At 46.1% G+C, this 15884-nt stretch overlaps 1 protein-coding gene across 1 annotated transcript in view; it reads right to left on the reverse strand.

Annotated features, from left to right (window-relative positions):
- Positions 1-1537: 1537 nt before the first annotated feature.
- The window catches only part of LOC118372350 (uncharacterized), a 123408-nt gene continuing 109061 nt past the window's right edge, over positions 1538-15884 (reverse strand). The window contains exon 9 of the mRNA XM_052463972.1: positions 1538-3973. Within this exon, the coding sequence (XP_052319932.1) occupies positions 3383-3973 (591 nt within the window). The 3' untranslated portion in view covers positions 1538-3382. The remainder of the gene's footprint in view (positions 3974-15884) is intronic.

Below are 15884 nucleotides of genomic sequence, written 5' to 3' on the forward strand. Positions count from 1 at the left end.
AGTTTGGACATTTCACTGGTAAATCAGGAAGAATTATCATTCACGATTGACAGTGATGAAGTGTGTGTGACTGCCTGGCTCAGTTAGCAAGCTAATGTTAGCTAGCTAGCTAACTATTGAGCAGGTGCACATTATCAAACTGAACCCAACTAAAAATCTTTCTTCAAGCACAATACTCCTAGACATAAAAGATGTCAAGATTGCTCAAGAAAAAAATATATGCATTTTGCAGCTCTATTCTTTTAGCTAGGACAATTCTGATGAAAAGGTGGAGGACCACACCGGGAAAGGTCCTATAAGCCTGGCTTCTTTTGGCATCCATGAATACACACTACTTGTAGGCCGAATGTCATTACACTTCTGGTGTTTGTAAATGTCCCTTTCCCTTTCAAATGACGGGTGCACAGTGTCTTTACTATGAAGCCCACCAAAAATGTTTGAGCACGAGCAAGCACATCGATTAAGGTTGTAAATGTTATTCCCGTCTAAACTGGGTCTGTGCCCCACCTTGTCCACCCATTCAACATGTTCTAGACACACCACTGCAGCCTTCTACTGTGCTAAGTACCTATCGGCAATCCGATTTCTCTGTGTGTCTGTAACATAAGTCCTGCGAATTTCTCTACAAGGCTCTACACCACAGACCTTGTGGTATATGAATTCAACTCAACATTAGACCACTTTTGAGATGTGAAAAGGGAGGACATAGGTGTGGGGTTGAACTATCCCAATACGTTTGTCAGTTGTTGCTCTGTGGTCAGTCACTGTGGTCAAAGCTCAATAGTTCCGGATGGAATTAACAGCGTGAGGCAACTTGAGGTGGACCACTGCTTCGCTTGAACTGTGTCACCACTGACAACAAGAACAACGGTGGCCATTTTACCCAAGATTAAAATAAAGTTGCTCAAAATCCCTGCATGTAAGTCTGATAGATGTATTTCAGATGTATAGTGAATGATTGCTCTATGTAGACGTACGTATACAGTATACTCCCTTACCACCATACCGTTTTCATCCAAAGCCACGTACAGCTACAAGACATCTTCAGCGTACTGTATGTATGGGCTGTAGATCTGTGGTTAGGGGCAATTTCTACCTTGAACACCAAACAGGAAAAGTTGTACAGGAGAGTGTTGGGTTTGAGACTAGAGCGCCTCGTCCAGGTTAGAGTATGTTACCGTCAGGGGTTGGAAACGGTTCAGAGAACAGAACCAAAAACCTGTAAAATAACTAAACATTTAGATGTACAGAATCACAACTGCAAATTAAACTAATATATACTATTCCGGAACAGAACTGTTATTTTAAAAGCATGGGAACTGGTTAATAATGTTATCTTACGTTCCGGGCATTTCTTTTACATTCCCACAAAAAAACGCAACAAAGCGCCTATGCAAAGCCCTCACTATGTCACTCCGAAACGTCTTTCTGCCAGCTGAAAATCTTTGCCAGTGTGTGTGCATGTGTAGGCAACCTGTCCTTCCCCCTCCGAAGTATAGTCTAGTAGTCTACTGATGTTAAAAGCGTGATTCAGAAATTAGAGAGAGATGTTTTTATTAGAGAAGAATAGATTAACCTTTTCAATGCTAGTTAAGGATACTATAATTATCACTTTTCACATTTATTAACCACAAAAAGGTAAGACATGTTCGTCTTTTCATTCTGGTGCCGCTCTGCACACAGAAGCTTGTTAGTTAGCTAGCTAGCTAGCTGGTCCAACATTAAGCCAACTCTCTGAAGCTCAAAGACATTCTAAGTTCCTTCAAGCCACTCCTCCGTAGGTATAATTTTGTGGCCCTAATTCCGATAATGCATATCATAACAACAAGATGCCCAGCGCATCAAGCCAAGCCTTCTTCACCCTCTCTCGCTCACTCCCCACTGGCCAAATTTCAGTCGCATATTGTGCTCAACACTCGTCTGTCCAATGCATGTAAATAGCTTGCCCGCTCCATAGCAATCTGCTCGATCCGCACTGATTCGATCCGCACTGAAGTAATTTAATGTTGAGCTAAATGTAAAGAAAATATATATATTTAAACAGGAACAGAAAGGAACAATATAAACATAGCCGCGTGAAGTAGGGGTGCTACCTGATCAATCGAAATGTATTTAATAATAATTATTAACAAAAAATATATATCATGTCTGTCACGACTTCTGCCGAAGTCGTTGCCTCTCCTTGTTCGGGCGGTGCTCGGCGTTCGACGTCACCGGTCTTCTAGCCATCATTGATCCTTTTTTCATTTTCCATTGGTTTTGTCTCGTCTTCCCACACACCTGTTTTCAATCCCATTCATTACCTGTTGTGTATTTAACCTTCTGTTTCCCCTCATGTCTTTGTCAGAGATTGTTTATTGTCAGTGTAGTGTTGTATAGGTGCGCGTCGGGTCTTCGTACCCATATTTTGTTTATGTTCTTTTCCTGTTTAGTGTTATGGAGCATGTTACTAGGACTTTATTAAAAGACTCAATTTTACACTCCGTTTGACTCTCCTGCGCCTGACTTCCCTGCCACCTATACACATATGCCTGACAATGTCATCAGGGGGTGGGGACTTCTAAGTGAAGGGTGTCTCCACACTTTTTTCCTCTGTCATCTTTGTGAGAATGTGTGTTTTCATGCACAACAATGTTTTCCTACAGTGTGTGTGTGTGTGTGTGTGTTTGCACATGTATCTGTGATTGCGTGTTATCATGTTGTGCGCTCTGTACAGGGCATGCTTTATTAAGGGTACCATCTTTATACAAAAATAAATATATATGTAAAATGTCACACAAATGGGTGTGTAAGGTAAGGTAAAGGGAATAGTGACACTGTTATCCAGTGCAAAACGTGATGCTCAGTCTGGTCTTGTTGGACCAGTTGTTTGAGCCTGGCTCGAATGATTCAGGCTCGGTTTAGCCAGATTGGGTTAGCCAGACTGGCTCTGTGATACATCTCAAAGACGTAGAGTAGTTCTGGTTCTGTTGGTCCAGTGGTGTAAATGAGGAGGAACCCCTGGAACTGGGTTCATTTCAAAGCTACGACTGGCACTGGAAACCCTATCTGGAATCCCCCAGTCAGTGAACCAAAAAGTCTATTTCCACTACTGGTTGGGTCTGGTGTCTGCCCCTGGGTCAGAGACCTTGTCTAAACCTGGTGAATGCCTCCACATCCACCTCCAAACATCGTCTTCTTCTTTTGTCACTGGATGTGGCCACAATCATATCACTGGAGACATTGTATTATGGAAGTGACTTCCGATGCTTGGTTTCACCAGTGGGTCTCATTGCTATATACATTGTTGCCAGTCCCTTTCATAGCTCATACCAGGTGTAGACAGGGTCAGAAGAACCCAAACAGGTCTGATCCCCACAGTGTGTGAGCCAGTGTCTCTCAGCTACAGGCCAGTGACGTACATCTCCATCCCGTCGTTGAAGGTGAAGATGGTGGTGGTGCTGGCTGTGTTAGCACCCTGTTTCACATCACTTATGGTCTCATAGAAGTTCTCCCCCCCAGGCAGGGCCTTGGTTAGAGGAGCCGGGGGACCTGCTGGAGGTCCCTGGGGGCCCGGGGCCCCTGGAGACGGCGATTCCTGCTGAGGAGGCTTCTTCTTGAGCTTCAGTGTGGCGTTTGACCCCATTACACCAATATTGGTACCTGCAGGCTCACGTTTTCGGTGGGAGTCTATAGTGGCGTACGCCGGGGCAGACTTGGCTACCACACAGGCGGGCCAGGTCCTGTCGCCAACTGGCGCGTAGCAGGGCTCCTCGTGGGATCGGGCCTGACCACCCTGGATCCCCCGGCCACGACCCCTCACCCCTCCCCCGGAACCGACCCACGCCCCATTCCCTCCTCCTCCTCCTCCTCCCCCACCTCCTCCATTCTCCTCCACAGAGCACTGGTTTTGGGGGAGGGTATTGGCTCCATTGTTGTCCGGGGGAGGTTTCTTCTTCTGGGTTTTACACACAGTGGAGTAGGTGTCAGAAATCTGAAGTCAAGACAGAGAGAAGGAGAAGACACACTGAAACACTGTGCTTTCAGAGCCACATACAGTACAACGGTGGTTACACACATCTTTTACATGCAGTCTTTTGTTCAATGGTGAGAAGGTTATAACACATGAGAATATGACTTACTGTACATGGAAATAAAGGATTACAAAATATTACAATATTTGACCACAATGATTTTGGTCTAGTAAAAATGTGTTGTACTAAATTGTATTTTTATTATACATAATGCTCAATTTAACACCTGTATTTTACATGGTACACTGTAACAAAAAACTGTAAATTATACGGTAATTCCTTTTTTTTATCAACAGTGAAATACTTGGAAACCTTTAACTGCAGCATACAGTACATTATGGTCTGGCATTGTGGGATATTGTTGTGGGCGGGGAAAGAACTGCATTTTGAATGGTTCTGTTATTACACCCCACAGTATACAGTACAGTACCATATCACAAGATACATACAGAGAGCTGCCCACACGGTGGCACTCGAATTGAACACACCTACCAACTGCTCCGTGGCAAGGTGGGTCTGGGCTGGGTTTTCTCCCTCTCTCGTCCAGCCTCCAGTGTCCAACCTTGCTGCCGCATCGCTCCTCCTCCAACACCAGCCCAGGCCGATGGACATCAACCTTCACCACACCTAATCCCTTGCACCCTTTCCATCCCTAAACCCCTTCCTCTCTCTATACTTATCCCTCTCACAGAACCAGACCAGAACCAGGAAGCATCCATCAAAGCGCTAGACCTATGCCCGGAGCGAGCAGGCCACAAGGGAGTATCATCCCTGACCTCCGGATTTTGTGCTCCCAGGTGTGTCTGCTTGCTCCTCAGGTTGTCCTTCTTCCCCTCTGCAGATCCAGCACCAGACGCAGTCACAGCACCAGAACACCAGAAGAAGGGTGGAGGAGGGACCAAACAGCAAACCTTCAGGTTGGTGCGAGCGGACCACATGGAAGTACCACCATTGACCTCTGGTCTAGGGCTCCCAGTGTGTCTGCTCGTCAGGTTGTCCTTCCTCCGTGCTACAGACCCAGATCCCGACCCAGCACCTGCAGCAGCCACAGCTCCTGGTTCCTGTTTTTTCCCCAGTCTCCAGCACCAGACCCAGCACCTGCAGCAGCCACAGCTCCTGGTTCCTGTTTTTTCTCCAGTCTCCAGCATCAGACCCAGCACCAGTCCCGGTCCAAGCATGACATCCAGTCCTGGCCCCAACACCAGTATAAACCGAGGTTTTCCCAGTCCTGGCCCCAACACCAGTATAAACCGAGGCTTTTCCAGTCCTGGCCCCAACACCAGTATAAACCGAGGCTTTCCCAGTCCTGGCCCCAACACCAGTATAAACCAAGGCTTTCCCAGTCCTGGCCCCAACACCAGTATAGACCGAGGCTTTCCCAGTCCTGGCCCCAACACCAGTATAAACCGAGGCTTTCCCAGTCCTGGCCCCAACACCAGTATAAACCGAGGCTTTCCCAGTCCTGGCCCCAACACCAGTATAAACCGAGGCTTTTCCAGTCTTGGCCCCAACACCAGTATAAACCGATGCTTTCCCAGTCCTGGACCCAACACCAGTATAAACCGAGGCTTTCCCAGTCCTGGCCCCAACACCAGTATAAACCAAGGCTTTTCCAGTCCTGGCCCCAACACCAGTATAAACCGAGGCTTTCCCAGTCCTGGCCCCAACACCAGTATAAACCGAGGCTTTCCCAGTCCTGGCCCCAACACCAGTATAAACCGAGGCTTTCCCAGTCCTGGCCCCAACACCAGTATAAACCGAGGCTTTCCCAGTCCTGGCCCCAACACCAGTATAAACCGAGGCTTTTCCAGTCCTGGCCCCAACACCAGTATAAAACGAGGATTTCCCAGTCCTGGCCCCAACACCAGTATAAACCGAGGCTCTCCCAGTCCTGGCCCCAACACCAGTATAAACCGAGGATTTCCCAGTCCTGGCCCCAACACCAGTATAAACCGAGGCTCTCCCAGTCCTGGCCCCAACACCAGTATAAACCGAGGGTTTCCCAGTCCTGGCCCCAACACCAGTATAAACCGAGGCTCTCCCAGTCCTGGCCCCAACACCAGTATAAACCGAGGGTTTCCCAGTCCTGGCCCCAACACCAGTATAAACCGAGGCTTTCCCAGTCCTGGCCCCAACACCAGTATAAACCGAGGCTCTCCCAGTCCTGGCCCCAACACCAGTATAAACCGAGGATTTCCCAGTCCTGGCCCCAACACCAGTATAAACCGAGGCTCTCCCAGTCCTGGCCCCAACACCAGTATAAACCGAGGGTTTCCCAGTCCTGGCCCCAACACCAGTATAAACCGAGGCTTTCCCAGTCCTGGCCCCAACACCAGTATAAACCGAGGCTTTTCCAGTCCTGGCCCCAACACCAGCACTAAACCTGGACACAGCACCGACCAACCCCAACTGCCAATTCCCTTCAGCAACTGCCAACTCAGACGCCACCCTTCCCCTCCCCCAACACAAAGACACAGACACATTGTGGACAGATTGAATGATTAAATGGACTGATAGATTTTTTCTCATTATTTTGATTGATTGATTGCTTTGTTTTTGTTTTTTTGGATGACCATTTGTTTTGCCAAATTTGACTAGTTTATTACTTGGAATTTTAAATTAATGATGGACTGAATTTGAACTTACTGAACATTTTAAACTGTAATTAATTTTTAAAAACCAAATAGATTGACCATAAACCTTAAATTGTATCATCTGCTTCCAACTCACACTCTCATACTCGTAGATCCCCTGAATGCAGCTCACACTCTCAAACACATAGATCCCATGAACCAGCTCACTCTCCAGATCTGAGTCACCTGAATTCTGATCACCTGTTCACACCAGTTCTTTGCACCCCATCACTGTGAGGTATTGTTTGTTTTTGACACACTTCTATTCAGAGCTCTGGTTCTTCCGTAATGTACTCCTCCTGTGTATGATCGTTTTTGCCTACCTCACTAACGATGCTTTTTGCCTATTCTCTGCCTGTACCTTACCCTGTCGGATTTCCTGTTATCAACCTATTGCCTGATCTCCCAGATGACGTTACTAGCCCTTTCTCTGGCTGTACTGTTGCCTTTTTGGACCCCCTGTGTATGACCTGCTGCCTGCCCCTGGACCCAGCTACCTACCTCCTGTGGTCCTCTTCATTAAACACCTGCTGCGCCTTGCGCTTGAAACCAGCTCTCTGTGTCCCTCGTGTTCATTACAGAATACCTCACCCAAAAACAACAGATGGATTCAGCGGAGCTGCAGCTACGTCTAGCCCGACAGGAGGAACGAATCAATGAACTCTACGACCTCCTTTTCACACACCCGCATGTCATTATCACACACTATTTAGTTCAGTTCTTTGCAGGTATTGTTTGGTTTTACACTTCTAATTGAAGCTCTGATTTTCCTGTAATTTACTCCTCCCGTGTATGCCTGCCTCACTAATGACGCCTTTTGCCTATTCCCTGTCTGTACCTTAACCTATCGGATTTCCTGTTATCAACCCATTGCCTGATCTCCCGGACGACATTACTAGCCTTATCCCTGCCTGTACAGTTGAAGGCTGTACCCAGCTATCTGCCTCCTCCTGTGGTCTGTTACATTAAACACCTGCTGTGCCTTGCGCTTGAAACCAGCTCTCTGTCTCCCTCGTGTTCATTACATAAATGTTTGAGATTTTTGGCATATCCTTATGGTGTCACTCCCTGACCTTAGAGATCCTTTAAATTCTCTATTTGGTAGGTCAGGGTGTGACTAGGGTTGGAAATCTATGTTTATATTTCTTTGTTGGCCTAGTATGGTTCCCAATCAGAGGCAGCTGTCTATTGTTGTCTCTGATTGAGGATCATACTTAGGCAGCCCTTTTTCCCACCTTCTGTTGTGGGATCTTTTCTTTGTGTGCTGCATGTGTTTGCACTCCTAGCTTTACGTTCGTTGAGTTGTTGTTTTTGGTGGAACATTTCAAATGAAAAGAAAATGTTACAAGGTGTAGCGTGCTACCACGCTACACCTTGGTCTTCATTTACCGATGGACGTTACAGAAGATCCCACCACCAACTGACCAAGCAGCGTGGTTAGGAGAACTGGACCTGGGGGAAATCCTGGAGGGAGCAGGACCCTGGACAAGGGCTGGGGAGTATCGCCGTCCGAAGGAGGAGATAGAGGCAGCGAAAACGGAACCACAGCCCGGTGCGCTCTGTGCAAACTCCCCGCAGTTGCCATGCTAGAGTGGGCATTCAGCCAGGACTGATTGTGCCGGCTCAGCGCTCCTGGCCTCTGGTGCGTCTCTTCGGCCCAGGATATCCTGCGCCACCTTTACACACGGTATCTCCAGTTCGCCAGCACAACCCAGTTCGGCCTGTGCCAGCTCCCCGCACTTGCCGTGCTACGGGGGGATTCAGCCAGGATGCGTTGTGCCAGCTCTACGCTCCAGACCTCCAGTGCGCCTCCACGGCCCAGCAGATCCTGCACCTGATCCATGATGATCCATGGCACGAAGCCTCCAGTGATGATCCATGGCACGAAGCCTCCAGTGATGATCCATGGCACGAAGCCTCCAGTGATGATCCATGGTTCGAAGCCTCCAGTGATGATCCATGGTACGAAGCCTCCAGTGATGATCCATGGCCCGGAGCCTGTATTGATGATCCATGGCAAGGAGCCTGCAGCGATGTTTCCCAGTCCGGAGTCTCCAGCGACGGTCCCCAGTCAGGAGTCTCCAGCGACGGTCCCAGTCCGGAGTCTCCAGCGACGGTCCCCAGTCCGGAGTCTCCAGCGACGGTCCCCAGTCCGGAGTCTCCAGCGACGGTCCCCAGTCCGGAGTCTCCAGCGACGGTCCCCAGTCCGGAGTCTCCAGCGACGGTCCCCAGTCCGGAGTCTCCAGCGACGGTCCCCAGTCCGGAGTCTCCAGCGACGGTCCCCAGTCCGGAGTCTCCAGCGACGGTCCCCAGTCCGGAGTCTCCAGCGACGGTCCCCAGTCCGGAGTCTCCAGCGACGGTCCCCAGTCCGGAGTCTCCAGCGACGGTCCCCAGTCCGGAGTCTCCAGCGACGGTCCCCAGTCCGGAGTCTCCAGCGCGTCCCCAGTCCGGAGTCTCCCAGTCCCCAGTCCGGGAGTCTCCAGCGACGGTCCCCAGTCCGGAGTCTCCAGCGCGGTCCCCAGTCCAGTCTCCAGCGGCGGTCCCCAGTCCGGAGTCTCCAGCGACGGTCCCCAGTCCGGAGTCTCCAGCGACGGTCCCCAGTCCGGAGTCTCCAGCGACGGTCCCCAGTCCGGAGTCTCCAGCGGCGGTCCCCAGCCCGGAGTCTCCAGCGGCGGTCCCCAGTCCGGAGTCTCCAGCGACGGTCCCCAGTCCGGAGTCTCCAGCGGCGGTCCCCGGCAGTCTCCAGCGGCGGTCCCCAGTCCGGAGTCTCCAGCGGCGGTCCCCAGTCCGGAGTCTCCAGCGGCGGTCCCCAGTCCGGAGTCTCCAGCGGCGGTCCCCAGTCCGGATTCTCCAGCGGCGGTCCCCAGTCCGGAGTCTCCAGCGGCGGTCCGCAGTCCGGAGTCTCCAACGGCGGTCCGCAGTCCAGAGCTTCCAGCGATGATCCGCAGTCCAGAGCCTCCAGCGGGGGTACCCAGTCCGGAGCCTCCGGCGACGATCTACAGTCCAGGGCCTCCAGCGGTGGTTCCCAGTTCAGAGCCTCCGGCGATGATCCATGGTCCGGCTCCTCCGGCAACGATTCACAGTCCGGAGTCTCCGGCGACGATCCACAGTTCCGGTTCCACAGAAGCAGAGGGATCAGCGTAGGGAGCAGGGGCTACGTCCCGAACCGGAGCCACCACCGAGGGTAGATGCTCACCCGGACCCTCCCCTATTGGTTCAGGTTCGTGGCCTGGAGTCCGCACCTTTGGGTGGGGTGTACTGTCATGCCCTGACCTTAGAGATTCTTTAAATTCTCTATTTGGTAGGTCAGGGTGTGACTAGGGTGGGAAATCTATTTTATATTTCTTTGTTGGTCGAGTATGGTTCCCAATCAGAGGCAGCTGTCTATCGTTGCCTCTGATTGGGGATCATACTTAGGCAGCCGTTTTTCGCACCTTCTGTTGTGGGATCTAGTCTTTGTGTGTTGCATGTGTTACACTCCTAGCTTTACGTTTGTTGAGTTGTAACAGTTGTCCGTGGCAGCTCCAGAAGTTGACAGGGGCAGCTCTAACAGTTGACCGGGGCAGCTCTAGCAGTTGACCGGGGCAGCTCTAGCAGTTGACGGGGCAGCTCTAGCAGTTGACCGGGGCAGCTCTAGCAGTTGACGGGGCAGCTCTAACAGTTGACCGGGGCAGCTCTAACAGTTGACCGGGGCAGCTCTAACAGTTGACCGGGGCAGCTCTAACAGTTGACCGGGGCAGCTCTAACAGTTGACCGGGGCAGCTCTAGTAGTGCAGAAATTTGATGAACTGACTTGTTGGAAAGGTGACATTCCATGACGGTTCACATTAAAAGTCACTGAGCTCTTCAGTAAGGCCAATGCTTATCTTTGGAGATTGCAAGGTTGTGTGCTCTATTGTATACACCTGTCAGCAACGGGTTTGGCTGAAATAGCTGAATCCACGAATTTGAAGGGGTGTCAAACATTCTTTTAAGTACATATAGTGTATAAAACACAAAATATTCATTAATATGCTTTAATGTTTGTAAACACTTTACATAGCAGGCAATCCCTTGAAATTGAAGTAAAAATACTGTGAAAACAAATTGTATTCATTCATCCATTCATTCATCCATTCATTTATAAATTAATTCCATTTACAGGAGCATTTGCTTTTTTACAGTATAAGTCAATGTTATGGTATTGTAATGTGTTATGACACAGTACTTTATTTATATTTATATTACAGTATATGTACTGTAGCATATGTCAAGAACAGTCTCTGTGTCAGCCTGCACATACAGTATGTAAGAGTGTCTGTGTACAGTATGTGTATGTGCAAACATTGAACTGTGTGTGTGTGTGTGTGTGTGTGTGTGTGTGTGTGTGTGTGTGTGTGTGTGTGTGTGTGTGTGTGTGTGTGTGTGTGTGTGTGTGTGTGTGTGTTTGTGTGCTCACAGAGCTTTGCACAGCACAAACAGGGTGATTGTAATCTGCTTGGTCACAGGTTTGGTAGATTGACAGAGCTGTGTAAAGTATTTTGTGTGTGTGTGTGTGTGTGTGTGTGTGTGTGTGTGTGTGTGTGTGTGTGTGTGTGTGTGTGTGTGTGTGTGTGTGTGTGTGTGTGTGTGTTGAAACAGTGCAGTAACCTGACCCATTTTGCTCAGGCAGAGTAAACTGTGTTATCAGCCTGCTGTGTGCTCTGGCTGGGCTATGTGGCAGAGTTACCTAACCACTGGATAAACCAGTTACATTTCACCACAGTCAGCACAAACAAGTAGTGGAGAAAATAGAATGGTGTGTGTCAGGGATAACAGCCAAACCACGAAACCATGTTTGTTTTTTTGTTTGTTTTTTTGTTTTGAATGTGACCCCTTTTTCTCCCCAATTCCGTGGTATCCACATTGTTTAGTAGCTACTATCTTGTCTCATCGCTACAACTCCCGTATGGGCTCGGGAGAGACGAAGGTTGAAAGTCATGCGTCCTCCGATACACAACCCAACCAAGCCGCACTGCTTCTTAACACAGCGCCATCCAACCCGGAAGCCAGCCGCACCAATGTGTCGGAGGAAACACCGTGCACCTGGCAACCTTGGTTAGCGTGAACTGCACCCGGCCCGCCACAGGAGTCGCTGGTGCGCGATGAGACAAGGACATCCCTACCGGCCAAACCCTCCCTAACCCGGACGACGCTAGGCCAATTGTGCGTCGCCCCACGGACCTCCCGGTCGCGGCCGGTTACGACAGAGCCTGGGCATGAACCCAGAGTCTCTGGTGGAACTGCGCCACCCGGGAGGCCAAACCATGTTTTTCGTTGAAATTATGAAACATCAGATTTTCAAGAAGGAACATGTGTGTAAAAAATGATTTTCACATGGCAAGTATTAATGGACCATATCTAGTTCCATGTTTTACTACAGGATACACATGGCAAGTATTAATGGACCATATCTAGTACCATGTTTTATTAGTACTACAGGATACACATGGCAAGTATTAATGGACCATATCTAGTTCCATGTTTTATTAGTACTGCAGGATACACATGGCAAGTATTAATGGACCATATCTAGTTCCATGTTTTATTAGTACTGCAGGATACACATGGCAGTACTGCAGGATACACATGGCAGAGTATTAATGGACCATATCTAGTTCCATGTTTTATTAGTTCCATGTTTTATTACTACAGGATACACATGGCAAGTATTAATGGACCATATCTAGTTCCATGTTTTATTAGTACTACAGGATACACATGGCAAGTATTAATGGACCATATCTAGTTCTATGTTTTACTACAGGATACACATGGCAAGTATTAATGGACCATATATAGTTCCATGTTTTATTAGTACTACAGGATACACATGGCAAGTATTAATGGACCATATCTAGTTCTATGTTTTACTACAGGATACACATGGCAAGTATTAATGGACCATATCTAGTTCCATGTTTTATTAGTACTACAGGATACACATGGCAAGTATTAATGGACCATATCTAGTTCTATGTTTTACTACAGGATACACATGGCAAGTATTAATGGACCATATCTAGTTCCATGTTTTATTAGTACTACAGGATACACATGGCAAGTATTAATGGACCATATCTAGTTCTATGTTTTACTACAGGATACACATGGCAAGTATTAATGGACCATATCTAGTTCCATGTTTTATTAGTACTACAGGATACACATGGCAAGTATTAATGGACCATATCTAGTTCCACATTTTACTACAGGATACACATGGCAAGTATTAATGGACCATATCTAGTTCCACATTTTACTACAGGATACACATGGCAAGTATTAATGGACCATATCTAGTTATTTTACTAGGATTCCACATATTAATACCATATCTAGGATACACATGGCAAGTATTAATGGACCATATCTAGTTCCACATTTTACTACAGGATACACATGGCAAGTATTAATGGGCCATATCTAGTTCCATGTTTTATTAGTACTGCAGGATACACATGGCAAGTATTAATGGACCATATCTAGTTCTATGTTTTACTACAGGATACACATGGCAAGTATTAATGGACCATATCTAGTTCTATGTTTTACTACAGGATACACATGGCAAGTATTAATGGACCATATCTAGTTCCATGTTTTATTAGTACTACAGGATACACATGGCAAGTATTAATGGACCATATCTAGTTCCACATTTTACTACAGGATACACATGGCAAGTATTAATGGACCATATCTAGTTCCACATTTTACTACAGGATACACATGGCAAGTATTAATGGACCATATCTAGTTCCACATTTTACTACAGGATACACATGGCAAGTATTAATGGACCATATCTAGTTCCACATTTTACTACAGGATACACATGGCAAGTATTAATGGGCCATATCTAGTTCCATGTTTTATTAGTACTGCAGGATACACATGGCAAGTATTAATGGACCATATCTAGTTCCATGTTTTACTACAGGATACACATGGCAAGTATTAATGGGCCATATCTAGTTCCATGTTTTATTAGTACTGCAGGATACACATGGCAAGTATTAATGGACCATATCTAGTTCCATGTTTTATTAGTACTACAGGATACACATGGCAAGTATTAATGGACCATATCTAGTTACATGTTTTATTAGTACTACAGGATACACATGGCAAGTATTAATGGACCATATCTAGTTCCATGTTTTATTAGTACTACAGGATACACATGACAAGTATTAATGGACCATATCTAGTTCCATGTTTTACTACAGGATACACATGGCAAGTACTAATGGACCATATCTAGTCCATGTTTTATTAGTACTACAGGATACACATGGCAAGTATTAATGGACCATATCTAGTTCCATGTTTTATTAGTACTACAGGATACACATGACAAGTATTAATGGACCATATCTAGTTCCATGTTTTACTACAGGATACACATGGCAAGTACTAATGGACCATATCTAGTCCATGTTTTATTAGTACTACAGGATACACATGGCAAGTATTAATGGACCATATCTAGTTCCATGTTTTATTAGTACTACAGGATACACATGGCAAGTATTAATGGACCATATCTAGTTCTATGTTTTACTACAGGATACACATGGCAAGTACTAATGGACCATATCTAGTTCCATGTTTTATTAGTACTACAGGATACACATGGCAAGTACTAATGGACCATATCTAGTTCCATGTTTTAATAGTACTACAGGATACACATGGCAAGTATTAATGGACCATATCTAGTTCCATGTTTTATTGGTACTACAGGATACACATGGCAAGTATTAATGGACCATATCTAGTTCTATGTTTTACTACAGGATACACATGGCAAGCACTAATGGACCATATCTAGTTGCATGTTTTATTAGTACTACAGGATACACATGGCAAGTATTAATGGACCATATCTAGTTCCATGTTTTACTACAGGATACACATGGAAGTATTAATGGACCATATCTAGTTCCATGTTTTACTACAGGATACACGTGGCAAGTATTAATGGACCATATCTAGCTCCATTTTTTGTATTAGTACTACAGGATACACATGGCAAGTATTAATTGACCATATCTAGTTCCATGTTTTACTACAGGATACACATGGCAAGTAAAAATGGACCATATCTAGTACCATGTTTTATTAGTACTACAGGATACACATGGCAAGTATTAATGGACCATATGTAGTCAATGTTTTATTAGTACTACAGGATACACATGGCAAGTATTAATGGACCATATCTAGTTCCACATTTTACGACAGGATACACATGGCAAGTAAAAATGGACCATATCTAGTTCCATGTTTTATTAGTACTACAGGATGCACATGGCAAGTATTAATGGACCATATCTAGTTCCACATTTTACGACAGGATACACATGGCAAGTAAAAATGGACCATATCTAGTTCCATGTTTTATTAGTAGTACAGGATACACATGGCAAGTATTAATGGACCATATCTAGTTCCATGTTTTATTAGTACTACAGGATACACATGGCAAGTATTAATGGACCATATCTAGTTCCATGTTTTACTACAGGATACACATGGCAAGTATTAATGGACCATATCTAGTTCCATGTTTTACTACAGGATACACATGGCAAGTACTAATGGACCATATCTAGTTCCATGTTTTATTAGTACTACAGGATACACATGGCAAGTATTAATGGACCAAATCTAGTTCCATGTTTTACTACAGGATACACATGGCAAGTACTAATGGACCATATCTAGTTCCATGTTTTATTAGTAGTACAGGATACACATGGCAAGTATTAATGGACCATATCTAGTTCCATGTTTTACTACAGGATACACATGGAAGTATTAATGGACCATATCTAGTTCCATGTTTTACTACAGGATACACATGGACGTATTAATGGACCATATCTAGTTCCATGTTTTACTACAGGATACACATGGCAAGTAAAAATGGACCATATCTAGTTCCATGTATTAATTTTAGTTCCATGTTTTTTTACTACAGGATACACATGGAAAGTATTAATGGACCATATCTAGTTCCATGTTTTACTACAGGATACACATGGCAAGTATTAATGGACCATATCTAGTTCCATGTTTTATTAGTACTACAGGATACACATGGCAAGTATTAATGGACCATATCTAGTTCCATGTTTTATTAGTACTACAGGATACACATGGCAAGTATTAATGGACCATATCTAGTTCCATGTTTTATTAGTACTACAGG

The sequence above is a fragment of the Oncorhynchus keta genome, chromosome 15 (genome assembly GCF_023373465.1).
Source record: "Oncorhynchus keta strain PuntledgeMale-10-30-2019 chromosome 15, Oket_V2, whole genome shotgun sequence".
In the NCBI taxonomy this organism is placed as follows: Eukaryota; Metazoa; Chordata; class Actinopteri; order Salmoniformes; family Salmonidae; genus Oncorhynchus; species Oncorhynchus keta.